This window comes from Drosophila sechellia, chromosome 2L (assembly GCF_004382195.2).
Source record: "Drosophila sechellia strain sech25 chromosome 2L, ASM438219v1, whole genome shotgun sequence".
NCBI lineage: Eukaryota > Metazoa > Arthropoda > Insecta > Diptera > Drosophilidae > Drosophila > Drosophila sechellia.
In genome coordinates this window covers 19,656,846-19,684,275 of record NC_045949.1, presented here as the reverse complement: position 1 = coordinate 19,684,275, position 27,430 = coordinate 19,656,846, and the positions used below count along the sequence as shown (strand labels likewise).

Here is a 27,430-nt window from a genome sequence, read left to right as displayed (position 1 = left end):
GCATAAATAAATAAAAGATTTTAAGCTTATCGATTTATTTTCTCAGATCACAAAGAATATTGCCTTCTTAGAATTACAGCGTTGTGCAACAACACCTCAAATGATATAAGCAAATAGCCTCTTCGATTCGCCGATTACTCTCAATTCTTGTTAATGAAATGAAAAACATTTTGAAAGTAAAGTGGTCTCTTACAATGACTAACACTCGCCACTAAAAGTGTGCCAACTATAACAGAATTCGCTTCTTCAGAAGAGTTTATGCTATAAAAACGTTTTAAGGCAAAGGTTAAGTCACTTATTTGATTGCATACAGCGCCTAATTTAATTATCTTTTGAATGTATATGTTGTAAATAAATTTATTCACTTTATAGCCATTGATAACCAGCGTTTGTAGACGGTACTAAAATGTGTTTTTGTTTCGGAAAATCAGTTGCTCGCCTAGCTTACATATGTTATTATCGAGTAATATTATTTTGTGTAAATCTTTAAAAATTTTTCAGGCAAGCGTGTGCTCAATAGTTAGTAAAATGTTCAATTTATTATTTAGGTATACTTAAGGCTCACTCGTAGTACGATCAATCTGTGGCGAGATCAATTAGTTTATGCGCTCAGTTGTGCGAGTGTGTGCAGGTGTACAATAGTAATATGGTATTTAAAAAACACGAACTTAAACTAAGATAATAAACTATTTTTAACAAACATGCAACTGAGAACTATGCCATTAACCTTATAAGTATGTATGCAATCTTGTCTCATTTAAAGCTACCTTATTCTGCAAGACATTGCGATTGTATGAAAACATTTGAAGGTGACATTCAGCAATTGAAGGCTGCTTTGGTCCAAGTTACCTATATACAGTCGCTGGGCAGCGAAACTATGTGAGTTTCTTGGCCCACTTCAGGTCGTCATCGCGGGGCTTGAGGCCCGTAAAATGCTCGATGATGAGCTCGAATGTTGACCAGAATCTAATCGAATGCATAGCTATTATAACCATGAGAGTCAATTTGATAGAGGGCCGTACCTGATGCGTTCCAGTGGCCAGTTCAGCCATCCGGTGGTGATGCAAAAGTAGGTCTCATGGGGCGCCACGTGATGGATGCGATGATGCTTGCGTGGCAGGATGATGTGACAGCTCTGGAGTAACAGGACCCACCTCGGCAATCCCCAATAGGTATGCGACCACTTGTGTATCTTTCGGGTATTAGAATACGTTTTAAGTTCTAGCAGTCGTGAGAAAACATTTCGATATACCTGATTGGTCATGGCCACGAATATGGAGCAGAGGAACACATAGGCTATCCAGCCGAAGTGCTGCTGTATCTCGCTGGGCGTCCTGATGTAGAAATAGTGGGCCAAGTAGCCGAGAATTGGTATGCCAACCATAAAGTTGTCGCCATTTGTCTCAATGAAATCGTGTCGCGTTATGGATGTGGGATCCAGATGATGCTCGCGAAAGGGTCGCAGGAAGTTCTAGAAGAGTTGAAAATATATGACTTGTATCATTTATCACATTAGATCCCCGATGTACATTTGGCTTACCTTTCCAATCATGGGTATGTCCACCGATCCCCAGGTGTCTGCCGCCCAGTGAACCAAGCCGGAAGCAAAGTCGGCCGTTATAATGCCGCACAGGGCGGACAGAAAGGCGACACTAATCCGCTCCAATCGCAAGTGTCTAACAATCAGGGCTAGGTTAATGATCATAAGGCCAATGCAGGTGTAGACGCAAATGATTTCCTGGGCTCGTTTTCCTGTTGAAATAAAATTTTAAGTAAAAAATCCAAGAATTCTTTATGTAATATAGTGTCTCGACTATCATATACCCATTGCTGAGGTAAAGAAAGTGAAAGCGACATGGAAATATGCAAGCTGAGATTTCAGAGATTGCACTCTAAACGTACAGACGGACGGTCGGTTCCTGTTATATACTTTTTACAGAAGCCCATATGATTGCCTCGCTATCATATACCCACTACTTAGGCAAAGGAAGTGAGATATAAAAGTTATAACATACAAGTGCGCTCGCTTAAACAAGCTAAGGAATTAATTTACAGACGACTGTATTAAATATATGGCTGAATTCTTTAGAAATATGTTGTTTAGGACATTTAGGGAAAATATTTTATAGATATATAATCGGACATTACCTTAAAGCAGTCTGCTTCTTTTTTAATTATCGGACCAAAACATTCTAGTTCACCTTCTGGTAACATTCTCATAACAGCTTATAATCCGTGGGAACTGCTCACCTGGACTGTACAACAAGGCTAGTTCCTGGGCGCCCTTATTCTGGGGACCCCAGCGCGGAGAAGTCGAAACTAAGGTCGCCGAGTTGGGGGAAGTTGCTTTGGTGCCAGCGGGCGTGACCTTCAGCTCCTCCGGCTCGACTGATTCCTGATCCTTGGTGGTGGCGGGCGCTAGGTTGCCATTGGGGTCGTCCTCGTACATGGAGTTGGCCAGAATATCCATATCGCTCTTGGCCGTCATCGTCTGCGGATGGAGGAGTTTAGAACAGGAGTCGAGCGGAGAAAACAACTGGGAGGCCTTGATGACCGTTCCTGACTGATTGAATTCAATGCAACGGCTGAATTCAATGTCAGGCCACCGTATTTGATTGCCTGTGAATAATGGCATCTGGATCAATTGGTCGCCCCTACATAATTGATGACCACGTGGGCATCAAATATATATATCTATATATTTAAATCATTAAAATGTTTTTGAAAACAACCAGCCTTGGCTGCAGCGCAACTAAGGGACCACCGTCGCGTAGCTTCAACCGATGACCTCTGGTCAGGGATCCCAGCATGTTGCGGCGTCCGTTGATGTCATTACCTCCAGCTGCACCGACTCCCACCCCTTTTAGCTCCCAAACGACTGGTCACGCAATATTTTGGACTTACGCCCTGTCTGCGGGGACCACCAGAAGCTAAGTTGAGTTGAGTTGTCATGGGCGGAGGCGCGGTCTGGAGGTGCCTTAATTAGGCAAATTGGTATTTAAATTGTTGTGAAGGCTATCCAGCTCCTTTTTTTTTGGGTAGGTTGATAAACGCGATGGGCTTATATTGGGATTATATTTTTAGCAGCTTATTTGTTTCTTTGTTATTCGGTGCTTTATAGTTGATGGCTCACTGCTCGCTCACAAATGGGTTCAAACACGATATGTGGGCGGGAAACGTGTACAACAAACAAAGTCTCACTTGCGCATGAAATAGGTTCATAATAATCTTATTTAAAGTAAACTAATGTGTCCTTTACACCTCGAGATATACTATCTACAGAAATTACAACCTCGATAAGAACAAGAATAGTGCTGACAAATGTTAATAGTAACAAATTTGTCGCACCCATTAACATAATTTGCCATATAAATGAAATTTACCAGAAATCGTTCCCTCTTGAACTAGAAAGCACTTGCCTATTGATTGCCGTTGTTTTTCCAGTGAATACTAACTAATTGAAATTGACAAACGCGCCCGCAATTACACAAATTATCCCAATCGGAAATATTACACAAATTAACTGTTCCAATGCTCCATGAGCCGAACTTCATTGGCCGAAACACGCGTGCCCATATATTCCTTGCCACTAATGTTTCCGAATCCAGGAGTCTCGAGGGACGCGAGGACAGGACCTGTAATGTGACGGTTGAGTTCCAATACGTCCAGCAGCGAAACGCAAACATTCCCAGGTGACGTGCAACGGCCAGGATAAACAGACGGACGGAGTGAACCCAGTAGAGCGCTGATTCAAATTTCAACTAGGGAGAACGCTGTGGTCAAGTGCCTCGACTATTAGATACCCGTTGTCCATTAATTGCGAACGTTACTTGAGAGGATCAGACGTTTATTATTGCTTAAAATTTTTTAAAGAATAGTACAATTAGATATCTCAAATGTTTAGCTCTTATAATTCCTTATAAGGTATATTTGAAGCGCCCCTTGGAGTCAACTTTGATATGAGGGTAAAGTTGCTTTCAAGGAATATATACTTCAAAGGGTCAGGTAAATTTGTATTCTCAACGAATCTAGCATACCCTTTACTCTACAATAGCGGGTGTAAAAAAAAACATGCCAACTCCTGGAGCTGTGGGTGGAAGTGTAGCGATTGGGGGTGGTGGGCGGTGCTAAGCGGAGGAACCCAAATGAATGTGAGAATGCCGACAACTAAGTTCTTTGGCGCCGACTTCAGGGACGCCCACGCCTGTACTAGATACCCTGTAACCAATGAGTTCCTTCAACTAGTTTGTCAATACAGTTTTATTCCACTAACCAAAAGAAAAAACAAAAATTTCCTTCTTACACCAATTTTCAATGAAAATGTATGTTCGGTGTCAACTAATATCGTTTGGTCGTTTCTTTTAAATATGTCATATGTATATATGACGTCTATTAATATCGTACTTACACAACATTGGGAGAATTAAAAAAATATAAAAATATGTTATTAAATTTATGGCTCCATTTGAATAATTATATATGTTACTTTAGTCAGTTTTTCAAGCGATTTTGCACTAAAAACCCAATGAACACTAGAAGTTTTTCCAAAATTTGTTTTCGTAAGAACAGAGAATCCGACCTTCGAGCTGTCCACCTTGCTAATTATTCGTTTGTTTGCAAGCGAAAGGCATAAAAAAGGGCACACAGCCAACAGGTAATAATTTGGCACAGCGTAATCACGATTTTCGTAGTGGCGCCGCAGGAAAGGAACAATTTATTACACGAAATGCGCGAAAAGACACTCCAAATGGGAAAGTTGGTTTCGTTTTCCAAAGGCAGGTTGTTCGAAAAAGGTCCACCCTTTTCGTTTCGGGTGACAAAGCCACCAGCTTTTGTATGCCCGCCCCAACTGCGCTCTTGTTTTAAACATTTGTAGTTGGCATAGCGGTATTTATAGCCCCGTTTATTTGTTGTCGCGACTTTTCGCAAATTGATAAGAAAACCTGCAATCGGCTCTATTTTTAAGGCAAGCGAAAATTACTCACCGCTTCGCCGGTGTTTCTTTTGTTATTGTCGGCGCTCGAGGCCTATTTCTTGCAACAATTAAATCTAAATGACCATCTGCCAAGTATTGATTGGGACCAAAAACATGTGCACACGCAAGGAATTGTTAGGCATTCACTAACGTCGATTTACAGCGAACCCAGGCGTCGGCGCTCTATTTTTTATGGTGGCATCCAAATGTAAATAAATGCCGTGCTTTTTTCATTCGGTTTTTGTATGCACGTGATTTAAGGCTGCCCCACCGTACAATCACTCACACACACACACGCACGCCGCGCACTCTCGCACACACACACACGCGGGCGCGGGAGCTGCAGTAATAGTACCGCTACTTTGCAACAGTAAATTCCGAAAGAAACTAAACTAACGGGAAAACCGAATCGTACGGCGCAGCCATTTTCATTCATGCCCCAAAGTCGCATATGTGTGGGTATCAGCGTGTGTGTCGGCCTTTACCGTTAGCTTGGGAGGCCATTTGGGGTTTGGTTTCGGCCATGTTGCTCTACTCACCGTTGATTTTAGCGGTTTCAAACGCCACAGTCTCTAACTTTAGTCCTTTCGTCGTTGTTAAAAATATTTAAATTTTGACTGTTAAGCAAATGCCCATTATGATTAAGAAATTTAAAACTACAACCGCAACCTTCAATAGCGTTATATTGGTTTCTATTTTAAAGAGATTGAACATTTGATAAAAAATTGACTTGAAATATGTTAAGGGTAATGCCGACACTTCTATAGCTGCTGAACCCTTCTAGCTTATTAATATGGTGAATATCTTATAAATTCTATGAAAATGTTTCCAGTCTGGGCAGCCTTTAGATAGGAACAATCAAAGTTTAAGTTTATATGAAAATAATAATTATCAAAATAAACTTTGGTCGGGGAATACCCCAGTGAGAGATGGTCCGCCCCTGAGTGTATCGATAGTCGACACCTGGCCGGCGTTGCCAGCTTGTCGGAAAACAGCTGATCCGCCGGCTGCACGGAACTTACCTTGTTACGTCGCTTCTGAATTTTTTGAAGTAACTTCGGGTTTTACCAATTAAAATGTTGCCGATTGCACGTGGGATTTACAGTGGACTGGCCAACATTACCAGGAATAGCCGGGGAGCTCTTCACACGGCCAGCGCCTTGAGATGCAAGGCGGAGTCTTCTACTGAAGAAAATGATGCGGCTGCCAACGAGGGCGAAGGCGAGGATAACGCTAGTGGTACCGCGCCGGACCCGAAGGATCGCAGCAAGGCAATACCGGTGGAGACCTCGATTCGATACTTGAAGAGCGCCGCTTACAAGCAAACCTACGGCGAGGACTTTGTGTGGACGCAGTATCGGTAAGTCAAACTGAAGGCATACACGTGAAAACATCCATTGCATCCGCATCCAATCTCTTTAGGCGCAACCACAAGGGCATGTATGCGCCGCGCAAAACACGCAAGACGTGCATCCGCCAGAACCGCATCAGCACCGGAAACCCCTGTCCCATTTGCCGTGATGAGTACCTGGTGCTGGACTACCGCAACACGGAGCTCCTGGAGCAGTTCATATCGCCCCACAGCGGAGACGTCCTCAGCTACTCAAAGACAGGCCTGTGTCAAAAGAGCCACCTACGTCTAATGGTCGCCGTTCAGCAAGCCCGCGACTCCGGCTACCTTACATACGATGTGCCATTCAGGGAGTATGATTACGACGAGTACTACGGCCAGGAGCAGAAGCAAAAAGCTTAACCAACTGATGATTAACTTGTTTTTATTAAAAGAAATTACTGTAAACAAATTCAGGATATTGTTCGGAGTATTTATGTGTTAAAGGAAGTATTTTCTGGAAGACGGTCTGAATCGGTGGAATATATATTAATACATAACTAACTTTAAAAAGAATTAAAACAGATATGTAAGGTTTAGAGAAGAGGACATCCAACGAACTTGCAAGATCGAAACACTGGACTAAAAAGTTTGCCCATAATTTTTATTGACGCATATCAATAGGTTTTTCGGTTAGCGCTAAGTTTTAATTTATAAACACGATGTGTACACAATGTACCCTAGACCATTTGAATGTTCTCCTTGTTCTCCCCCCCGAGTTCGTCCTCAAGGAATTGTTGATGCGATCGCTGAGCCAGCAGCTGACCAGATTCGTTGAAAACTCGCACATTTTTCTTGCAGTTGTAAAAGCTGCAATTACCCAGCAAGTTGTCCTCGTTGTAACTAAAAAAGAAGAATATTAGTTAAAATTTTTTACGTGTAAAAACAACGTATTTTCATTTACCGCTGAAGTTCGCTGAATTTGTTTAGAACCAGCACTTTCTCCGTTCTTTGCTCTCCCAATACGAAACCATCGGCCAGCATTCCTAAAGCACAGTTCTCAAAACTGCACTTGCTACCCTGCAGATTAACCGATGCGGATTTCTCCAGCAACTCCAGTCCGGTCTTGCATGTTTTAAACTGGGCGCTTCCCAGCTCAGCGCTAGAATTCGGTCGCATCGATAAACCCACAGCAAAGTTTTCAATTAGGCAACTTTTGAGCTCCACGCTGGCGCCTGGCATGCAGACAATACCCTCCTGGGTGCTGGAGCTCCCATCGCCCAGCAAGCGACACCCTCGCATGGTCAACGTTCCGTTGCGCAGCAGGATCCCTCTACGGACATGGCGACAATCCAAAACCAAATCGGACAATGTATAGTCGCCATCAATGACCAGCAGGGTGCTATCCTCATCGCTCGAGCGCACCACAGGCAGCAGGGAAAGATCTGCAGCGGGACTTAGTATGGCTTCCGGCTGAGTGAGTCCCCTTAGGCTGCCATTATCGTTGAGGTGCTCCAAGAATTTGATTGTATGCTCGCCAGGCGAAAGTAGAATATCATCGTTGCTCTGACAGATGCTCAGGACATCCTGCAGCGTATTGGACAGCTGCACTTGCGATTCCGGCTTGACCAGTGTCTGGGCCAGCTTCAGCAGTTCCATCTGCTGCTGCAGTTTTCCCGGCAAGGTTACCACATGGCTTATGGGATTCCGCTCTACCAAGAGATCCTCCGATTGTCTGGTTCTTCCTGAGGAGCAGCGAAGCCGCTTGAGGCTGTTAGACTGCAGCTCGCTGTAGGCGCGCCTCATTTCAGGATTTTCGAGGATCTCGAACTCGCTCCTTATGATGGCCATGCGCAGATGCAGGCACATCAGATCCGTAACCGGCAGACTGGACACATTAAGACTGCCATTGGCACTGCCCGCTTTAGATTGCTTTCTAGCGGGCTCTGCTGCGCTGTCATTGAGTTCCACTGCCTCGTCGTCGCTCTCGGCATCGCTGAGATCCAGTTCCAGGAAGTCCAGACGCTGCTGAATGTATTTGGCTTCGGCGAGCAGGGTGCGCATGCGCAGGGCCAGTGGACGGGGCAGTCGGTTCTTGCTGAGATCGCACACTAGTTGGATACGAGCCTGCAGATGCTGTTGCACCCAGTCGCGATCATCGTCGTAGTCCTTGTCCCAAGGCATCCACACATTCGTATAGAAGAACCGCAAGCGATCGATGCATTCAGCGGTGGTATCCACATTTAGAGCGCTGTTCTCCTGCTGCGCAGTGGGCCACAGCTCCACCAACGATACTTCATTACTCTCCGGCAGGTGGACATCGTTATCCTGCACGGCTGTCACCACAAATACCGCCTTTAGCTCGTCAAAGATCACCTGCTCCACGTAGCCGTAAACAATGGTCGGATAGCGCAGTTTCAAATCCTCGCAAATAACGCGTGGAATTTTCCAAATTGCCTGCCATCCTAAATATCCAAATAGTATACATATATATATAGTTGCCTTTTGTGCACGAGTGTGTGTGGGTGGCTTACCTGCAGGCTCAATTTTTAATTCGACGTATGATTTCCACTCCGATCGAACCTGGGATGCGGGCATCACGGCTCCCTCCCACGAAAGCACAGCCTCCGCTTCTTTTAGGCGCTCCAAGTACGATTTCTCGAAGGTAAACACTTCCATTTTCTCCTTTTAAATGAACTATGTGTTCGTTTATAAAAATTTTTGAAATGCGTGTGCAAGCAAAGGCTTCGATAACGATTCTTCGGACGGCGTTATCGCACTGTGCAACCATGCTTTGAGTTTGGCTACCTCTTCACTCGTGGCTATAATTTAAGCAGCTTATATTTTAAGATGTAATTATTATGGTTTTGAATAAATTCACCATTTATTTATATGTGATTATGAACCCAAATATTTAGTTTTGTTGACAAGCTCAGATATATGAAATTTGAGTTCGCAATCTAGCTATTTCTGGCTAGTCTAAGTATTAGCTACTTTCTCAACCAATTATCGCCAGCAGTGCCGCAAGTATCGATTACAATGCTCATTCAATGCGGTGTTACTCGCGTAAACACAACATTTGTATACAAATTCAAAGTTTTAATTAAAATCTGAGCACAATGGCCTCAAATAGCATGCCCGAGGAGAATTTCGAGGGCGGTGATGTAAGGAAACAGTATAAGCACCAGTTCCAATGTCTCCGATTCTAAGCTAATCACCTTTTTCAGTTCAACTTTGATGACGACGCGGAGGATGACCAATTTGTGGCTACCAACTCAGGACGAAAGCGCCTATTCAGCAAGGAGCTGCGCTGCATGATGTTCGGGTTTGGAGACGACAAAAATCCATACACGGAAACCGTAGATCTGCTAGAAGATCTAGTCATCGAGTATATAGCTGAGACCACTCACCGGGCAATGGAGATCGGTCGAACGGGTCGCGTTCAAGTGGAGGACATTATCTTCCTGGTGCGCAAAGATCCCCGAAAGTACGCTAGGGTGAAGGATCTTCTGACCATGAACGAGGAGTTGAAAAAGGCGCGAAAGGCCTTCGATGAGATCAAGTATGTGGGTGAGTATTGCAAAAGTTAGACATTTCCCAAGAACTTCATCTAATCCGCCATTTAAACGAATAATTCCCAGGCACAGAGGGCAAGCTCAAATGACAGCGGTCAAAAAAAGCAACACCAAATCCAGGTATAAGCCAATCCTAGCAGTTAGCTCCAAGATCCGAATTATTTTTAATGTCTTTAATAGTCTAAGCTAGCGCATAATAAACTAATCAAAATAGTCTTCAATGTCAATGTCGGGATTAAGAATATCATCGCCATAGGGCTCCAAATCAATGCCGTTCAGGATGAGGTTCTCGCAGGTCTCTGCGAGATCAGTGTTGCCGATTAGCATTGCCCCCCGTAGTCTGCCATTCTGCAGCACAAGCTTGATGTATTCCTTATTTCTCGTGCAGCGCACCAGAATTTCGTAGTCCCTGCCCAAATCCTGACCATTAAAGCGTCCCAACAGGACAACAGGATATCCGAAAAGTTTGGTTACGTGGCCAAAGAGCTCGAAGCAGAAATCCTGGTATACGCTTTCACCTTCACTGGCTGCCGCCATACTCCTGCCCGCCATGGAGCCCATTTGGCGAGCCTGAGTCCACAGGCGCATCTGGAACCAGTGCATTGCGGCTGGCCAGTTGGCCGTGCACACATCACCGGCCGCAAAGACATCCACCAGATTCGTACGCATCATTTCATCCACCGATATGCCACCATCGTCGGAAAATTGAAGTGGCGAATCACAGGTGTAGTCGGTATTAGGCCAGACTCCCGTTGCGGAAACAATAAAGTCACAGGTCAACTGCTCAAAGCTCCCATCCTCATGCTCCAACTTGACTAAAGCACCTGCGTCATCGGCGAGATCCTGGACGCTGTTTATGCGAGATTTGTAATAGATCTTCGGTAGTCGTTTCTCTCCCCCTTCACGTGCTCCACTCAAGTCGACGGTGCGTTGCCAGTCCGGACCCAATGCAGCTCCATGGTTGTTAGTCTGCTCCTTGGGCAGCACTTCACTGTACCGCATTCGCTTGATAGCTGCAACCGGAGAGGAATCCTCCGCATTACATTCATTCATGGCTATGTGAAAAAACTCGGCTGCTCCGGGATCCACAAATGTGGCCGAGATGTGGGAATCTTTAACCACCCAGTGGACATTTACATCCTTCAGCTCGTAGGCCAACTCACTGGCAATGCCGCCATTGCCCAAGATCAGGACATCCTTGGCTGTCGCCAACTTTCGTTGCAGCAGCTGCACAGAGTCCGTGTCCCGAATGCCAATGACAAGGGGATCTACACATTTGCCGGAGAACAATTTGGGTGTTCCACCGGTACAAAGGCACAGATAGCGATACTTGATCTCCACACCCGCTTTAGTGCGGGTGCAGTGCTCGCTGCTGTTGATGTGATCCAGTCGATCCACTAGGGTCTCGAAACTAGCTCCCATTTCAGTGACATACTGCTCCCGGACGTCGAACTTGTGCAGATAGCGAGCCACCGGCACCAAATTGGTCACACTCTTCACGATGCTGGACTCCGTGAGCAGTAGAATGGAGGCATTGGGTCGGCAGATGGCCAGGGATTCGGCGCAGCTGACGCCAGCGATACCCCCACCGACCACCAGGAACTCGCACTCCCGCGACATCCTCAGGGAGAATAGCTATGATGAAATAATAGTAAACAACGAAATAGCAATGTGAAAAACTGAACAGCTGATTCCAAAGCAACACAGTGAAACCTCAGTTTAAATCACACTTTCACAAACCAAGTGGCTTAAAAAGATATAATAAATTTAACAAATACATACCAAGCTTAAATTTTTGGTACTTTGGGTGGTTTATAATATATATACAATTGGTTTTAAGATGTTACTGCCGAAATATACTTTTACATATTTTCAAATTTTATGTGATTTTCGGGAGCTGGTGGTTAACGGCAGTTATAAAGATACGCCGTTTCAGCTAAGTGGCTACAGTCATACAGTATCCACTGTACTTGGTGTTCATTTAAAACTGTAAATGTTTGGCGGACTCAAATCAGCTGCTTTGGTATTTTATAAATGCCACAATACAATGCAGTCCCACTAAATATACTACGCAACGGTTAAAAGAACCCCCTTGCGAGGCCCATGGATTATTTATAGGCAGAAACAACATCAACAACACTTAATCGGTGTATGTCTTTATAGAAAGGATTAGAAAGGACAAGGAGGCACCATGTCCAAGGATCACTGGATGAGGGATCTGCCGAGCGAGTTGCGCGATCTGTCGGTCATCAATCTGGCTATTCCAGGTACGGATGAGATCATCGCACTAGCTGAATTAATTGAGGAGTGTTCAATCTAGTATAGGTTCCCACAATTCGATGACTTATGGCATAAACAGCAAGTCCGAACTATCGCCAGATGCGGAAACTTCGATTAGGCGGTGGCATCGCTTCTTTCCCTGCTTCGTGCGCCGTTGGAGCAAGACGCAATCTTCTGGGACCCTGGAGCAACTGGAGTTGGGAGTGCGGTACTTTGATCTAAGGATAGCCCAGAAGGATGATAAGTTCTACTACTGCCATGGCCTCTTTGCCATGGAGATTTTCGAGCCGCTTTTGGAGATTCGCCAGTTCGTGGACACACATCCAGAGGAGGTGGTAATCCTGGATCTGCAGCACTTTTACGCCATGACAGTGGCTTATCACCAGCAGCTGCACAAGGATCTGATCCAGTTCTTCGCCCATCGTCTGTACTCCACGGTGGATGGTTCGCTCAAGGATTGCACTCTGAATAGATGTTTGGAAATGCAGCGCAGCGTGGTGATCATCTACAGGCGATGTCCCATTCCGCTGCCGCTGAGATTCTGGCCCAGTTACGCGTGGCCCACACCATGGCCAAATAAAGCGAGTGTCAAGAAGCTGCAGTCCTTTCTGGAGGACTCCCTACTTTCGCGACAGCCCCAACAGGGTTATGTCTCCCAGTGCCTCATCACGCCCACTGGTCGCTATATCGCCTTCCGGCTCTTCTTTACCCTAAAGAGCACAGCCAAGCGAGTGGACAAGAAGCTGCAGCCTTGGATTCAGGAACAGATTCCAGGTCCCTTCGAGTCAAAGGACGAGCCCAGGGTAAACGTGTTCCTGGCCGACTTCGTAAGCCTTAAGGACGGACAGTTCTGCGATTGGGTAGTTGATCTGAACACAAAACTACTGGAGCAATTGGCAAGGGATAGGGAGCTGGAGTCCACTGAAAGCGTGGAAAAGCAGGAGGCCCAAGGATGAAGATTTCCACAGGAAAGGCAGAGGGAACACCTGGTTATTCCCTTGTGGGACTTTTAATATTTTTATAAACCAATATTTGGATGTTAATACAACGCATGACATAAAGTTTTTCGAAACCCGTGATAAGCTTACGAAGAGGTGATAATGAAGTAAATAATTATTTTAATGCCAGAGCAAACTATTATGTCAGTTACGTACAAGCATGATTTGGATACTAAGTTATGTAAGACCAGAAAATCATATAAAAACCAACTAAAGCTAGTGATTTATTTGATAAACTATTTGTAGTCTTTTTTTGTACCGCCGCTTTAAAATATTTTCCAAAAGCCAGTATTCACTTGATGGTGCTATCAATACATTTTATTGTTATAAACCAATATACAAAATATATATATTTAAAAACATAAAAACAACACAAAGCACATTGCAGCATAAAATCTAGTCCAAGGTGCGAACTAATCTCCGTCAATCGATAAGAAATCGCACAGCCTTCTGTGTTTTCGTCGGCGAGGTGACACTTGCAGTGGCTTCCGCTCGCGTCAATGAAGTGTGCATCCCGTTGAGCACGGTGTCCATTCGTGCCAGAGCTTCCTGCAGGCTGACGGCCAGGACGCCGTTGTCCTCATGGTTTTCACGCTCGAGTAGGGCAGCCTCGCAGTGGCGCCGCAAACGCTGGGCGGATCGCTGCATGAATTGCAGCTCCTGCTGGACGAGCGTGGTGAAACAACTCTGGTTGCCAGGTGTCTCCTCCGGATCGTAGGTCAGCAGGCGTTTGGTGAAGTGCACCAGCTGGCTTCCAGGTGAGGGAGTGGATGTCTGTCGCGGTGTATTGCTCTTGCTGCTGGATGCGTTGAGCAGTCGTTTCAGCGGTTTATTCAACAGAACATCCTTCATGGCACTCAGATTAAGGGCGATGCGACTGGAGTTGTGTGTGTCACTCAGTGTCTCATTGAGATCCGCATCCAGTGGCTCCCATTCCACCTCAACACTCTGGAAAATGGTTTCAGCATTCAGCTTTTCCTGCTGTTCAGCATTATCCCTGACCAAATCCAACCACACTCCCAGTCTGGCTGTGGGCCACTCGGCCTTCAATCCCCGCTGCTTATCCAGGATCAAGATTACAGTGCGCAGCAGACCAAATTCATCGGGCGTCTGAGTTTGCCGGAACTCCAATGGCAAGTCCAACTGGCGACAGCGCTGGGTGGCCTCTTTGACCATCAACTGGGTCTTGTGAAGACTCTCCTCCGAAGGATTCAGCATGATGCGTTGAATGTCCTCCAGTATAGTCGACTTCTGTGCTGGAGTTGATACTGCATCTTCCTGCCTTAGCGGGGTGTGTTCCTGTTGTTGGGCCAGGGCCAAGGCCTGTCGTTCCGTCTCCAGCATCTCGCTGTTGCATTTGTACTTGAACTGCTCTAGTTCGAGGCACTGCAGACGCTCCTCAAAGTCCCGGGCATGCTGCGCCCGCTCCTGTTCGATCCTTGTGAGAGCGGCTCGCTTTTCCGCCTCCAGTTCGGAGCGAAGTTGCTGCTCCTGCTTTTGCAAAATCTCCTGATGGGCCAGCTGGAAATCTACCGGATGATCGGCCTTGCCTCTTTGCGAGCAGAAGGGATTGGAAATGCGAAAGTAGTGTGAGCCACCTATAACGAGGCGGTCGCCATGAAACAACTGGCGACGATCCGCCAGTAGTTCTCCGTTCACGTATGTCTCGAAGTCCTCGCTGCCGGGAATGACATACAACTTGCCACCACGTTCATGCTCGATGCTGCAGTGCTGCAAGGCCACCAGTGGACCATCCAGTACAATATCAGGCTGCGAACTAGAACTCCCTCCTGGCAGACGTCCTCGTCCTATCCGCACCAGTCCTTGGGGCAACAGATAGAATAGCGTGCCACTTAGTATGGGATCCGCTGTTAAATTGACCAGACAGGCCTGCTTCTGCTCAGCTGTTAGCTCCAGAGCCAATCCCCGGCGTTTCAGGACACGAAGTTCCGACTTGCGCTGGTCCTCCGCCTCCTTGAGCTTCTCCATCCATGACTTTTGCGCTCGACTCAGCTCCCTTTCCCGTTCTGCCAGTTGCTGACGCAGTGCCTCCACCTCGGTCTCGTCCACGGAGGTTTCAATGATGATCTTACGTGGCACGGGATTGTTACTATTGCCGGACAAGCGCCGCTGGCGTTCGTACTCGTTCCTCAGCGACTTCAGGCGATCCACCTCGGCGCGCAGATCCCGTATGATCTTGTCGTGGGGGGATTCGTTCACCTTCACTCGGTTGACGATGGAACGCGCCTTGCAGGCGTATCGCAAAGTGGCAAGGGTCTCATCCGCATGGATGCTGGCCGGTGAAATGGTGGCCAACATGACCGTCTTCGAGTTCCCGCCGAGGTTTTCCTGGAAAGAAGGAACACCTTCAGTTATATTAAAAGCTCTGTGATGCATCTCTGGATTGGGTGAGTAATTGTATTGTTTTGATGTTAATATCTGGGGTAAATCAAGTTATTTATTATTGGCAGGGTCAATATGGCAAATGGCTGTGGTATACAAGGTGTTGCTTGGCTTTCTCGCATTCATAACAATATTTTTTAGCACTTTTTCAAATGAGATAAATCACAACAAGGGCATGTGCATCAGTACCAGTAGTATAAGCCTAAATATAATATCATTTGCATGTATTTTATTTTAATCTAGCACCTAAAACCGACACAACCTTTCATTGATGAATAAATCAGGCATTTTGAATACACGAATACACTATTTTTAGTATCATATAGAGTCGGGTGAATATCTTTTAAGGAACAGCATAATCGCATATATATAATCCTAATGGTTCCTGTTTCGAATTGTTATTGGAAATGGTCCATTTAATCTTAATGTGATAAGAATGATTTAATGCGACATATGGACTGAAGAAAATAAAGCAGAAATCCCAATAAACACATATTTTCCAACCAATTAAAGAGCTGGTTGGGCATCGAAGTTGATAAGGGAAGTGGTTTTTCACCCCAAGCATATATGTGGCAAAAAGGAATATACCCCACTATGCAAGAGGTACGATGATTAACGATCGGTAAACAAGAAGCCCACGGTGACTATAATGCACTCGTAAGCACTCTGAACAGATGCGTGAAAATCTCAAGGAATGGAAAATTGACAATCTGAACCTTCGAGTGTGTGCTTCGATTGTGGACTCGGTGCGATAGGGACGGGTACAATGATAAGACAACGCCCAACTGTTTGCGTAAAGCTACCGTGACAAAGGCACCTACTGATGGTCGTTATCAGCTGACTTATCAGCAACCGCTGTGCGGGAATCGAAAAGTTGTTGTGCAAACAAAATGCATTCACATGCAAGTACACGGAAGGAATAGGCTGAGAAATACAAGATACTAATTGGTGCATCACAGTGCTTTCAAAATGTCGGTTACATATTCGTTTGGTATGATATTTGTTTAGCTGATTACAAGTGCATTGGCCATCCTTTGCATTTTTATCTGATAGTTTTTTTTTTTAGTGCATCGTGTGCATACATATGTATTCAAATAAAGCTTCGTATTAGCTATTTAGCACACATTCTTGGCAGTGTGCGTAAGTGACACTTGTTTGATTAAGCAGGTCAGCACCGTGGGCCAAACAAGAGCGGGAACCGAAGAGAGGAGGGTTGATTACACAAACTGCGCAGCAGCAGCGGCGTAGGCGTGCACAGTGGTCGCAGGTGCAGAAATATGCCATGAAAAACAGCTACCATGGGAATACATATGTAGGTGACCTTAGGGGCCCGTCAGTGTCATCTGGTCAGAATCTGGGTCCGCTAACAGCAAATTAATACAATTAATGGCGACACTCTCTGTTATTCATTCACGTACCAAAGCGTACCATATAAAAAAAAAATCTTTTTGTCTAAATATAGCCCTCTACGTCCTCCCACCCTTAGAAATCAGTCACGATCTCCTCAAAAGTGACTGAAATGAGCGTGCACCAACTCAAACCGCAGGAAGGCGCTAATACAGGCGGTATGCTTTTTAAGCCAAGACAGAAAAACCTTGATCGGAACCGGCTAAAATGACGTAGACCGCCAATTAACACTAGATTTAAGCAAATTTTTCAAATGTTCAAAAACCTCTAGGCGAAGTAGTGAAAAAGTGCAGCTTGTGGTTTTACACGCTTAGAGCCATTGTTGTGCTTCCAGAATGCAGTCTAGACCGTGATTAGCGCACCTTATAAAGACACAAATGTCCATCCAATCCTCCAGATGATCAGCCGTCGAACATCCGTCCGATCACTCTCATGATTACTTTTTCGTCATCTTCGCGGCATTAGCAATTCGCCGCTAATAAGAAAATCTTCCAAGAGTATTCCTCATGCCCCGGCTAATTAACATTTATTAAAAATTTTCAAACTAACACAGGGTGAATCACCTGGAAAATGGTTGCTTCCACTGCAAAAGTAATTTCGAGAGTAGCGAACCACTGCGCCCCAAGCAAGAGATGTGTAACCACTGTGGCACTCAAAAGAGAGGGTTCGGGTGGAAGGTGAAACTCTGACAAAAGCACGAGACGCGAAAACACAACAAAACAGAATGCCGCACATACGTGTTTACAAACAGGCACACATATTTCACTACAAGTGTGGACAGCATAATATATACACCTAGTATAAGTACTACGAACATTAATAAAAAATCGATTCAAAGCTCAAATAACAAAATCTATTGAGATATTGATTAGGCAAGCTTTAAAAAGCAGTTATCATTCCATTCATTCATATGCACATGTCCTAAGCTGTTTCCCGCGACTGTCCACACACATTCACACGTAGGCACATGAGAAGTAAATATAGGGGAGACCCGAAGTGGGCAGCAAAACAAGAGCCGAAGTATCGCCAGCGCACGAGAGCTACAAAAATGCAGTAATTTTAGTGTTCGGCTTTCAGTTTCACGAGAGACTTCCAACAGAATACATCGAATTTCGGCGAGAGATTCGCAACTCAGGAAGAAGAAAAAGGAAAACCTCTGCACCTCTGCGAGTTACCTCCACCCAAAAGTGCACCAAAAAGCGTTGTTAAAAAACAAAACAAAGTGATTTTAAAAGCCAGGGTTCATTGCACGCCCACATTACAAACACAATTCACATCCCGTTGATTGGCACTGCAGTTCGCAAAAATAGTACCGAAACACAGGGCAGCACAACATGGATGTTTGGGGATTCTGCGTCAGCGACACCACAATGGCATATGGCGGGTCCATGCGCAGCGGCTACTACCGCGACTACGAGGAGTTCCCCTATGGCACCCTGGAGTCCACCACCTCCTCGCACGCGGTCAAGGACTGCTACAGTCGAGTGCAAGGTAATTTTTGGCGAAAAACCAGATAGCACTCAGAATGCACTGGCAAAAAGGGGGCGAGTTTAAAACCAGGCGCGTTTCTCACTTGTTTTCGTGTATTGCGTGTGTTGTTTTTTGTTTTTGCAACCATTTATAAATACCCAGCCTGATTTCTTGGCCCCATGTGCATAAGTGTGTGTGTGCGTGTGTTTGTGTGGGGAACACGCCTTAATTTTTGCGCACAAGCACAGGGTGTCTAAAGTTTCGCGGCGCAAGTCATCTTATCAAGTAGGTTCCAGCCACACACACCCCCCTCAATTTTGTTTATATTTACGGCTTGAATCCACGTGCTAAAGATATACGCGCTTAATTGCACACACAAAGCGGCTAAAAGCCCACAAGGTTCCTTACGAATTTCCGGCATTCCAAGGTTAAAGCGCAATTCAGATGGGCATACAAAAAGAGTATATCGTCACTTCGTCACTCGTGAAAATCGTAAAAATCGTAAAAGGCAAAGATATATTTGTGTGGCAATTTCAGAGGTGGTTAAACCCGCTCTTATCGAGGTCACTCCCCAAGTCCATTAAGACACACTCTGCACTCGAATACTTTACGATTATTAAATACACAGACAACTAAGAACTAAGACTTGGCTGTACCTCCAGAATCGGCTCTCAAAAGCTGAGCAGGTGGTCGCACAATGGATTCTTTTATAGGGAGGAACAAATAAAGCAGGGCTTCATTGTGTTGAGTGCCAAAACTGAAGCGCAATAACGAAAGCGAGGTGTGCAAATGGTAAAACTTCGAGCTGTTTTCGTCCATATAGTATACATGTACGCGTAGTGCATTATCGGGTTGCAGAGAAATGAAAAAACAAGTGAAAAATTATGCAAGGCAAATAATTAGCTTACTTTACACTTTAGATTCATATGTCTGTATATACACAACTTGATTCCTATTTGAATTGTTGCATGCATATGCATGTACATATATATCCAGTAAATACAGCACTTTTTTCCCCAGTGTTGAACACATTTAGAGATTATGCAAGGTCGCTTATCAGCGGCTATGAATAGACTTTCCACATGGATCGGCTGGGCTTTAATCAATAATAACCGTTTAGCTTTTAACACGGTCAATTGAGCAATCAAAGCAATGGCTTAATTAACTGAGACAGGTCACAAAAGCACACTGGCTGTAAGTACAGTTGTGCTCAACGTAGTAATGGTGTTACAGTGTTGAAAGACAACAATGTTTCCAGTAAAACCAAAGATTAGATAGGTTCAACTTTTTAAAATAGGTTTCTAAAATCCAGTGCATGATAATATTAAACATATATGTAGCTGCTTGCGTCACAGAGTCACACGTCGAGTAGCGGGAAAAATCCAGGTAGCGAGGGAAGGGACGCCATCGGTGGCGACGTGACGTCGTGAACGTAGACGCAGCGACGTCACGTAGTCAAATCAGCTGTTCGAAGGCCCAGAAGGGCACGTAGGCCGAAAGCGGAGTGGATGCGAATGCGGGAAACAACAGACGAGGGTGAACATTCAGTGACGACCTTCACTAACCGGTGACCTATCACTTTCCTACCATTGCAGAAAAGTGCAAGCAGATAAAGTCCGAGAAGCAGATGCGCAAGGACTGCCCGTTCTGCAAGGAGCACAAGAAGCGGCCGCTCATCAACTACATGCGCAAGCGGGAGCAGCGGAAGCACCATGATAGCATCTGCGAGGACGAGGAGGACATGCACGAGCACGAGCATGAGATGGAGCACACCCACAACCACAGCCAGACGACAGTCCTTGCCGCCCCGCAAAGCTGCAAGGTGTGAGTGGGAGCGGGACGACTCTACTGCGGACGCTGCCCGCAGCATTCGCGAAATGCCATATATGTATACAGATGTGTAACCTAACCAGAAGAAAGGAAACCTGAAAGAGTAAGAACAAAAACAAAGAAAACCCGAGGAGAAAAGAGAAAAAGCTGTTAAAGACGAAGATTGCGCGAGAGAGCGAGACAGCAGCCTGCAGCTACAATAATCCACGGCAACTGTACCCCTATTTTTGAAATGGTTGCCCAGCATTTCCGCGTCGCGAATACACTACCATTTACAAAAGCCAAAACCACTTGATACCAATTTACAACTAACCTTTTTCATTATCAACCGCTTCGTTTTTACACCAACTTCGCAGTTATGTACAACTACAAACGGCACTTTGTTTACCGACAAACAATAGCGCACGACGAAAAAAGCAAGTAACGAAAACCTGCCCCGCTTGACCAACGCATTTTTTGACCTTAGGCAAACGAGAACATCGTGAAAAGCTAAAAAAAAAGAAAAATATTATATATGTACGAAACACAACAAGGGAAGCAAAAACTGAATTTTCTATTTTGCGTACGAGACTGAGTAAATTGCAGTAGAAAATTTTTAAGCGATTTTCTGTTTCTGTTATTTTCGTTGCTTTAGTTTGGACCCGATTGGATCAGTTACAGGTATACCGTGTAAGCAAGAAATAATGAAAGCTATAACGATCAATCAAGGTTTACAATTGTTATTTTTCGATATATGCGTAGTACATACTTTGGACCCCGATTTTTATTGTATCCTTGTCTATATTAGACATTCCCCTATATTTATTGTAATACCAACTGGGCGTTGCACAGTCCGAGCTAGTGTCAAAATGAAATCAAATCGAATTATGTAATGCTGTATGCGTAAAAGTTGAAATTGTTTCAAAAGTTTATGCCTGGTTACATTTTGTTAACTCAACTTATCGTTACAGAACAGAAATTGTTATTAGTTTTTGGTGTTCAGACTCAGCAGTGCAAAAAGACGGACGGAAATATTATAAAAACGATTTAACAATTGCATTAGTCATTTAAGTAATTGATCGAAATGTAATGATTTGTGTAAAATTTGCTTGCAGGTTCCAAGAAAATTTTCAATTTATACAATGTTATATATCATATATATTATACATTAATGGTTAATTTAAATTATATGTAAACCGAATAAAACGACAAACGATTGAAAAATTTAAGTCAAAATGCGTATTTTAATCTTGAGGGTTAGTTGATGACTTTACGATTAAAAGAAAGTGGGGAGATGTCATTCATAGTTGCTACGATTTCTTAAACAAAGTTAGACACCTGTTCCAATTACATACGTTGAGGTGGGTCAGTTTGGACTTAAATTTTCCAAATAAAAGCCTTAATTTCTTATGCAAATCTTTCCGTCTCGCACCAGTTTACTAATTGAAGTTAATCTGTCTTCTGTGGTCTGAACTCAAAATGTTCCGCCGCTTGAAAACGTTAAATATGATAAGTAAGTACTTGATGGCTAAGGTCAGGTTTTAGACACTACTCTGGGAACTAAGAGAAAGCACCTCGAACCGCAATAAAGCGACCTGGAACTTGACCATGCACTATCCCAGCATCCAAGTGATCCAAATGAAGACCCCCAACTAAACCGAATTGAATTAGCGCAATGAACGTTTGACACGCGTAGATGAGATCATCCGTGCCTTAATCATGAAAGGCGAATCAAAATTTGAACTGATCAAACTGAGAACTGAGAACCCCACACCAACCATTCCATTTGCATAATTCCATGGGTGTGCAAGGGTATGTGCAATGGGGCGACGGGGAAAGCGCTGTTTGTTGTTTGTGCGGCGAATTCGACTCATTTTATATTCCAATGCTAACCACTTGGTTGGGGCTAAATATATTATTAAACAGAGTGGCTTAAATTACAATTGTTGTTATGCGGGAAACTGGAACGGGGAGCACACGTTCCTAAGCATTTTGTGACGCCAACGTGGGTCAGAGATACAAACTTTCGAATTTCTACATTATAACTACTATAGAATATTGTTTCATTATTGAATGCCTCAATTAGTCGAAATCTTTTGAATAATTAATATGGTTACTGCTCGTATGTCACATTGTTTCGGTTCGGATAATTCGCAATAATTTGTGAACCGAAAACGTGGCTTATTTGAAAATTCATAGCGGCGACAGACAACTCGCCTGTTGCTAATTACGAAAATAATAAGCTGACGTATCCTCAGTGGCACGCTTTTTGCATTAGACACGTATTAGACACCGCAGATCGATCGAATTTGAAATCGTGTGAACTTATGTACGCCATTTGCATTCAATTCGATGTTTCTGGATTCTATTCGAAATCCCACATTCCCTGGCTATCTAAACAGTGTTTGTGGCTTCCCAAAGCCAACTCGGAAAATGCTGATTGTGAACTCAGTGCGGTTGCTAGGGCTTTGCACACGAACAAGTTGGTTTGGAATTTATTTAGAAAGCTGGCTTGCGACTCCGCATTTCCAGTTCCAAAGTTCCCCCAGCCATGTGAAGGTCGCAACGAATTCAAAACTTATATATAAATAGAGAAATACTATAATCTAAGGATAAAAAAGGACTAATTTCTTGGAGAAAAGAATAGATCCCTCTGCACTTGAAAAATGCTGAACCGTTTGTTAAAAAAATTGAAAACTTCCAGAGGAGTCAAGTCGCAAGGTGAACTCAATAGCTAGGCCATTGTATTTAAAATTAAATAAGTTCATGTTTACTTTAAAAAAATCGAATTATTCTTTTACAAAACCTATCCGTATAGCAAACCAGTTTCCATATAATTTATGCATATATTACGCCAGTTAAAAAACAGTATTAATAGCAGCTGGTAGTTGCTCACTAATTATTAGTATTATTTTTCCATTATTTTTCCTTTTTGTTCTGAATAATGAGCTTTTTGGATAATGAACTGAAATATGACTTTATAATGACGAGTCTGATTGTGCTAATAAACAAAACGGACTGCCAATTTCATAGCATGACTATAGTTCCAAATTAAAGTTCCAAAAACCACCCAAATTTGATTATAAAGCACCTCCCATTACTTAATTTGTACTGAAGTTCAGGTAGTTATTTACTTATTGTAAGATACTCTGCCATCAATTACATTTACTAGCTTGTATAGACTTTGTAAACGTTTAGTTACCATCCTAACTATCTGTATAAATTATTCATTTTGTGCTTAAATTGTTATTGCAGCTCTTAAGGATGGAAAAAAGCTGAGCAAGGGCAATTGCAAATGCGAGCCTTCGGCGTGTAAATGTGGAAAACGTCAACAACGACAGCAACAATTGAAATTGTTGGTGTCGCAACTTAGGAGACGCGATAACGTATCAAGTGTTATATTGTTTTAGTGCCGAAGTACGGCACAAAAATACCAAATAAAGCGTTATCTGAAAAGTATTTTTAAATCTGTGGGGTGGCAAGTGAAGATGTAGATGGAACTTTTGTGGCGAATGCAAAGATAGGAAAAGTACTTGACTGGTAGATAGGAACCATGGACACCCAAAAATATACAAAGGTACCTAAAAACAAGGTCGCATGATATAAAAAATTCAACAAAACCCCCCATTTAAAGGGGTAAAAACAACTAGTGACGATCAACATACAGAACCTAACTCTAAACCATCTAAATATTTCAATGATTTCAAAGATGGGTAACCACCATCTGGTGCGTTTCGTCACTACACTGGCAGCCGTGGAAGGGTCCCCTACGGACCACCTGTTTACAACCAACTTGGGTACGACGCCATTCCATCAAATATTTGTCTTCACCTTTTATGGCAAAGGCCGCGTACGGAAATAAATCATGTGAGCCATTTTATGGGGCGTACTACCGTAACGAAAGGCGAAGTGGACACTGGACACTAAATAAGACTCAGTGGAACGGGTTTCGGGAAAAAAGACAAGTGCTCGGACTTTGTAGTACCTTCGATCAAGAGCCTCTCACTTGGGCGCCGTGTAATTACTCACTGAATGCAGTGGAATGATTATAAATTACGTCGCACATGTCGAGTGCGCCTTTTTTTAGAAGCAGATACTTGTATTATATAAAACCCTCACTTTCGGATTAACTAGCCTGCTAATATTCCAACAATCAAGACATTACGAACGTGTAGGGTTCGTTTAAGAGCAGTTGTTAACTTAAAATGCACACATAAGTATGTTACATTGATTACCACAGTCGTTACTCAATTCAAACAATCCTGAAACAAATAGTATGATAAATGGCAATGGCTCGCTATGTTAACTAATACAGAACATTTAAGTCCCATGACAAGTTTATAACAATTTTCCTGCTAAGTATGTGGGCATTGCTTAAGACACCATTTGCTGAGATCTTATAACAAAATAATTATATTACCCGAAGACACTGCTATCTTTTTATTTGCTTTCTTAAAATAAATTTCTAGAAAGTTTGTATCAGGTCATAAATTTTATGGGCACAGAGGAAAAGCAAATACAATAGATTAAATAGATATGATAAGAGGCCAAGACTTTAATCACTCAATTGATTGAGGTGCGGGAGGTCTTTGATTTGGTAGACCTTAATAAAAGGCTTTTCTATCGAAAATGATAAGGAAATAATAATAAAAAAGACACTGAGTCTGCTGGCAATCTTAGCAAAATAAACAAATGAATGATAACAAGGCTCGAGTTCAGAACTCGAGATCTCACATTTAGTCCTAAAAAGCGCAGATAAACTCAATCTAATCTCTGGCTGATGTTGCCTTCTTTCCCTTGTTTTTCGGGCAATTTGACGCTTTATTTTAATTAAAGTAATTAGCAGCCCAGTTAATTGATAGAGCCAACATACATCTGTCTATCAGCTGCTCCTCGTAGTGCAGACATCATTAAAACTGAATTCGCGTGTCGCGAGTCGAGATGGTATCTCTGTAGACAGAGGGCTTAGGTCATCACGAGATCTGTGGAAAGCCGCATATCTGCCAGCAGTAAACAATTTTCCGTACGAACATTTTGTGGGTACTTTCCGCAGGGGTCAACGTGTCATTTGCGTTCCCAGTGCAGTTCTACGTACTGATTGCTTTCCGGGTAATTACTGATTGCAAGGGGACCCCATTCCGTGGGCCACTGCCTAATCAAAGCGAAAGTGTTGATAAGCAATCCGATCGGTGGCGGGAAAAGTGCGAAAAGCATTGCGAATAAATGCAATTACATTGAAGACATATTATGAGCTATTACTGAGCTGAACTTATTCGAAGGCAAAATGTACTCAATTCATACTTAGCAATCACCTCTGGGTTCAATTAAGGGGATAAGAAAGAGTTATAACCTGCCGAAAGTAGACCAACCCACTGACCCAGTTGATAAGTACAAAAGTAGCTAAGAACTATTTGTAACACTTACCCGCAACAGCCAGGTGAGCACGCTCTCCCGATAGGGAACGAAGGTGCTGGGCGTCCCAGAGCCCAGGGGTCCATTGGCGCTGGCCTTGCGGGAGTCGGCCAGAGCAGCAATTACTTTCCCCAGCGTCAGCAGGCTCTTGTTGATGCTGACGCCCTCGCGGATCCGCTCGCCGTTCGATCCGGAGACGCTTATGCGTTCACTGCCCGCCAGGTCCACCAGACTAATCTTGCTGCGCCGTGTCTGCCGCAGGGAGGAGGCCGTGCTCGAGTCCGTATCCGAGGACAGGCCATCGTCACTGCTCAGATCGGTGAGGTTCAGAACAATGTTGAAGATGGAGTGTGAGCGCGAGCTCTTGTCGTTCATGGCCGTGGAGGCAGTGGCCCGCTGGGAGTTGCCCACGGCAAGCCAGTTGCGGAGGGCCGAGTACGAGTCCACCGAGTGCGCACTCAAGTCCACTACGTAGGGCCCGAAGATGGGATGCTCCCTGACCTTTAGGGCCGGCCGCTGCTGCTGTTGTTGCTGCTGGATGGGCGTGGATTCCCCGGTGGCAGCTGCCGCATGCTGGACACTCAACAGATCGTGTATCTTCTCGTTGTAGATCTCAAAGTAGCTGACCTCCACCTCCACCTGCAGCTGCTGCTGACTTTTCACAGCCTCTATGCGGCGGAATAGCTCGTGGCAGAAGCGTGGAATGATGCCCGCCTCATCGTGCGGCGGCCCGCCATCCAGAGCGGCGTCATCCAATGCTTCAATGCCCATCATGCTGTAGGATTTGCCCGAGCCCGTCTGACCGTAGGCAAACAAGCAGGCATTGTAGCCCTCGAAGGCAGTGTCGATCAAGGGACGCGCTGTGCCCTCAAAGACTTTGGCCTGGCAGGCGAAGTTCTTTCGCTCGGGATCGCACGAGTAGTAGACCTGGTCGTAGCTGAAGAAGTGCGTCACGCCGGCGGAGGCATCAGCACTGCTGCCCGCTTGGACAGTCAGCTCGTTGCTGTTTCCGTGCACCTGGACCACATTGGTGACCTGACCACGTGTGCATTCCAGAGCGTTCAGTGGCCGCACTCGCACCGCCACAATCATGTTGCTCTCCTCGGACACGCTGAGGCAGGTCTCCATCAGAGAGTCCCGCTCCTTTGCCCTGCTGCAGCTGGATTTCCCGGTGCCGGGCGTCTTTGATCTCCCAGGAGTAGTGTTTGCATTCCTGTACAGCGACGAGGGTGTGTAGCAGGCATTTAGGGCCGTGGGCTTGGGCTTGGGCTGCGGCGTGCTCCCGCTGAATGCAGTGTTCAGCAGCTGCTCGGGACGATCCCGGTGCTCACGATCCTCCGCCCGCGTCATCAGCACCTTCTTGCGCATCTCGGATGCCGGCGTGGACTTGTGGAATCCTCGTGTCTGGAACTGCTGGATGCGCTGGCGCACCGGCGTGCTCTTGTTGCTCATCTCTATATTATTTTTTAGGTCTTTCTGCTCGTTTTTTAAATAACGCCAAGGAGTTTCGAATTATTGCGCGGCGTCGTTTGTTATTTTTTTTCTAGTGACGGGCGGCGATCGATAGCAAAGCAGGGTTGATTTCAGTGAGCGGCCTGAGGTCCGGCAACGCTACCACGAGCCAGGGATGAACAACACTTACATGCTCTGTTAGCTAACTCTGTTAACCAGCTCACTTAAGATTTCAGATAATTGACATAGAAGTCACTTTAAATCAATAAATATATCACATAATTCTAATATTGTAAGGATTTTTACCCATAAAATAATC

At 44.5% G+C, this 27,430-nt stretch overlaps 8 protein-coding genes across 11 annotated transcripts; 4 read left to right on the top strand and 4 right to left on the bottom strand.

The window, feature by feature from the left end:
* Window positions 1–18: 18 nt before the first annotated feature.
* LOC6614780 (transmembrane protein 189) lies at window positions 19–5,349 on the bottom strand. Its single transcript, XM_002039163.2, has 6 exons — window positions 4,986–5,349; window positions 2,251–2,491; window positions 1,541–1,752; window positions 1,253–1,471; window positions 1,023–1,192; window positions 19–966 (listed from the first exon to the last, which is right to left on the bottom strand). The coding sequence occupies exons 2-6, from the start codon at window positions 2,486–2,488 to the stop codon at window positions 876–878; spliced, it is 930 nt and encodes a 309-aa protein (XP_002039199.1). The 5' UTR covers window positions 2,489–2,491; window positions 4,986–5,349; the 3' UTR covers window positions 19–875.
* A 603-nt stretch (window positions 5,350–5,952) lies between these two features.
* On the top strand, window positions 5,953–6,784 carry LOC6614779 (28S ribosomal protein S18b, mitochondrial). Its single transcript, XM_002039162.2, has 2 exons — window positions 5,953–6,335; window positions 6,398–6,784. The coding sequence occupies exons 1-2, from the start codon at window positions 6,052–6,054 to the stop codon at window positions 6,726–6,728; spliced, it is 615 nt and encodes a 204-aa protein (XP_002039198.1). The 5' UTR covers window positions 5,953–6,051; the 3' UTR covers window positions 6,729–6,784.
* A 111-nt stretch (window positions 6,785–6,895) lies between these two features.
* LOC6614778 (protein nessun dorma) lies at window positions 6,896–9,121 on the bottom strand. Its single transcript, XM_002039161.2, has 3 exons — window positions 8,840–9,121; window positions 7,270–8,770; window positions 6,896–7,208 (listed from the first exon to the last, which is right to left on the bottom strand). The coding sequence occupies exons 1-3, from the start codon at window positions 8,982–8,984 to the stop codon at window positions 7,046–7,048; spliced, it is 1,809 nt and encodes a 602-aa protein (XP_002039197.1). The 5' UTR covers window positions 8,985–9,121; the 3' UTR covers window positions 6,896–7,045.
* Window positions 9,122–9,343: 222 nt separating this feature from the next.
* LOC6614777 (transcription initiation factor TFIID subunit 13) lies at window positions 9,344–10,096 on the top strand. Its single transcript, XM_032716389.1, has 3 exons — window positions 9,344–9,469; window positions 9,533–9,875; window positions 9,947–10,096. The coding sequence occupies exons 1-3, from the start codon at window positions 9,425–9,427 to the stop codon at window positions 9,967–9,969; spliced, it is 411 nt and encodes a 136-aa protein (XP_032572280.1). The 5' UTR covers window positions 9,344–9,424; the 3' UTR covers window positions 9,970–10,096.
* LOC6614776 (pyridine nucleotide-disulfide oxidoreductase domain-containing protein 1) lies at window positions 10,039–11,546 on the bottom strand. The gene has a single exon (XM_002039159.2). The coding sequence runs from the start codon at window positions 11,498–11,500 to the stop codon at window positions 10,082–10,084; it is 1,419 nt and encodes a 472-aa protein (XP_002039195.2). The 5' UTR covers window positions 11,501–11,546; the 3' UTR covers window positions 10,039–10,081.
* A 405-nt stretch (window positions 11,547–11,951) lies between these two features.
* Window positions 11,952–13,397, top strand: LOC6614775 (PI-PLC X domain-containing protein 2). 2 transcript variants are annotated; one of them, XM_002039158.2, is made up of 2 exons: window positions 11,952–12,147; window positions 12,206–13,397. In XM_002039158.2, exons 1-2 carry the CDS (start codon window positions 12,072–12,074, stop codon window positions 13,114–13,116), a joined length of 987 nt encoding a protein of 328 aa, XP_002039194.1. In that variant the 5' UTR covers window positions 11,952–12,071; the 3' UTR covers window positions 13,117–13,397. The 2 variants fall into 2 exon arrangements, with proteins under 2 accessions (XP_002039194.1, XP_032582943.1); XM_032727052.1 differs by having other exon boundaries at window positions 12,201–13,397.
* A 47-nt stretch (window positions 13,398–13,444) lies between these two features.
* LOC6614773 (kinesin-like protein KIF14) lies at window positions 13,445–27,316 on the bottom strand. Its single transcript, XM_032727044.1, has 2 exons — window positions 25,672–27,316; window positions 13,445–15,507 (listed from the first exon to the last, which is right to left on the bottom strand). The coding sequence occupies exons 1-2, from the start codon at window positions 27,109–27,111 to the stop codon at window positions 13,582–13,584; spliced, it is 3,366 nt and encodes a 1,121-aa protein (XP_032582935.1). The 5' UTR covers window positions 27,112–27,316; the 3' UTR covers window positions 13,445–13,581.
* On the top strand, window positions 18,034–23,706 carry LOC6614774. Of its 3 annotated transcripts, none has more exons than XM_032727059.1 (2): window positions 18,034–18,459; window positions 23,503–23,706. In XM_032727059.1, the coding sequence occupies exons 1-2, from the start codon at window positions 18,303–18,305 to the stop codon at window positions 23,655–23,657; spliced, it is 312 nt and encodes a 103-aa protein (XP_032582950.1). In that variant the 5' UTR covers window positions 18,034–18,302; the 3' UTR covers window positions 23,658–23,706. The 3 variants fall into 3 exon arrangements, with proteins under 3 accessions (XP_032582950.1, XP_002039193.1, XP_032582949.1); XM_002039157.2 differs by lacking the exon at window positions 23,503–23,706 and adding an exon at window positions 20,034–21,123 and having other exon boundaries at window positions 18,042–18,459; XM_032727058.1 differs by lacking the exon at window positions 18,034–18,459 and adding an exon at window positions 22,703–22,968.
* Window positions 27,317–27,430: the final 114 nt, after the last annotated feature.

Excerpts from the sequence above, each read along its gene's own strand:
- LOC6614773 (XM_032727044.1), bottom strand. The coding sequence starts at position 27,111 with ATGAGCAACAAGAGCACGCCGGTGCGCCAGCGCATCCAGCAGTTCCAG. Across the intron at positions 15,508-25,671 it reads TGCTCACCTGGCTGTTGCGG|GAAAACCTCGGCGGGAACTC; the intron begins GTAAGTGTTACA and ends CCTTCTTTCCAG.
- LOC6614780 (XM_002039163.2), bottom strand. The coding sequence starts at position 2,488 with ATGACGGCCAAGAGCGATATGGATATTCTGGCCAACTCCATGTACGAG. Across the intron at positions 1,753-2,250 it reads AGCCTTGTTGTACAGTCCAG|GAAAACGAGCCCAGGAAATC; the intron begins GTGAGCAGTTCC and ends TTATTTCAACAG. Across the intron at positions 967-1,022 it reads TGGCCACTGGAACGCATCAG|ATTCTGGTCAACATTCGAGC; the intron begins GTACGGCCCTCT and ends GCATTCGATTAG.
- LOC6614775 (XM_002039158.2), top strand. The coding sequence starts at position 12,072 with ATGTCCAAGGATCACTGGATGAGGGATCTGCCGAGCGAGTTGCGCGAT. Across the intron at positions 12,148-12,205 it reads CATCAATCTGGCTATTCCAG|GTTCCCACAATTCGATGACT; the intron begins GTACGGATGAGA and ends AATCTAGTATAG.
- LOC6614778 (XM_002039161.2), bottom strand. The coding sequence starts at position 8,984 with ATGGAAGTGTTTACCTTCGAGAAATCGTACTTGGAGCGCCTAAAAGAA. Across the intron at positions 8,771-8,839 it reads ATTAAAAATTGAGCCTGCAG|GATGGCAGGCAATTTGGAAA; the intron begins GTAAGCCACCCA and ends TTGGATATTTAG. Across the intron at positions 7,209-7,269 it reads AAATTCAGCGAACTTCAGCG|TTACAACGAGGACAACTTGC; the intron begins GTAAATGAAAAT and ends CTTCTTTTTTAG.
- LOC6614776 (XM_002039159.2), bottom strand. The coding sequence starts at position 11,500 with ATGTCGCGGGAGTGCGAGTTCCTGGTGGTCGGTGGGGGTATCGCTGGC.
- LOC6614774 (XM_002039157.2), top strand. The coding sequence starts at position 18,303 with ATGGATGTTTGGGGATTCTGCGTCAGCGACACCACAATGGCATATGGC. Across the intron at positions 18,460-20,033 it reads CTGCTACAGTCGAGTGCAAG|AAAAGTGCAAGCAGATAAAG; the intron begins GTAATTTTTGGC and ends CTACCATTGCAG.
- LOC6614777 (XM_032716389.1), top strand. The coding sequence starts at position 9,425 with ATGGCCTCAAATAGCATGCCCGAGGAGAATTTCGAGGGCGGTGAT. Across the intron at positions 9,470-9,532 it reads AGAATTTCGAGGGCGGTGAT|TTCAACTTTGATGACGACGC; the intron begins GTAAGGAAACAG and ends CACCTTTTTCAG. Across the intron at positions 9,876-9,946 it reads CGATGAGATCAAGTATGTGG|GCACAGAGGGCAAGCTCAAA; the intron begins GTGAGTATTGCA and ends AATAATTCCCAG.
- LOC6614779 (XM_002039162.2), top strand. The coding sequence starts at position 6,052 with ATGTTGCCGATTGCACGTGGGATTTACAGTGGACTGGCCAACATTACC. Across the intron at positions 6,336-6,397 it reads TTTGTGTGGACGCAGTATCG|GCGCAACCACAAGGGCATGT; the intron begins GTAAGTCAAACT and ends CAATCTCTTTAG.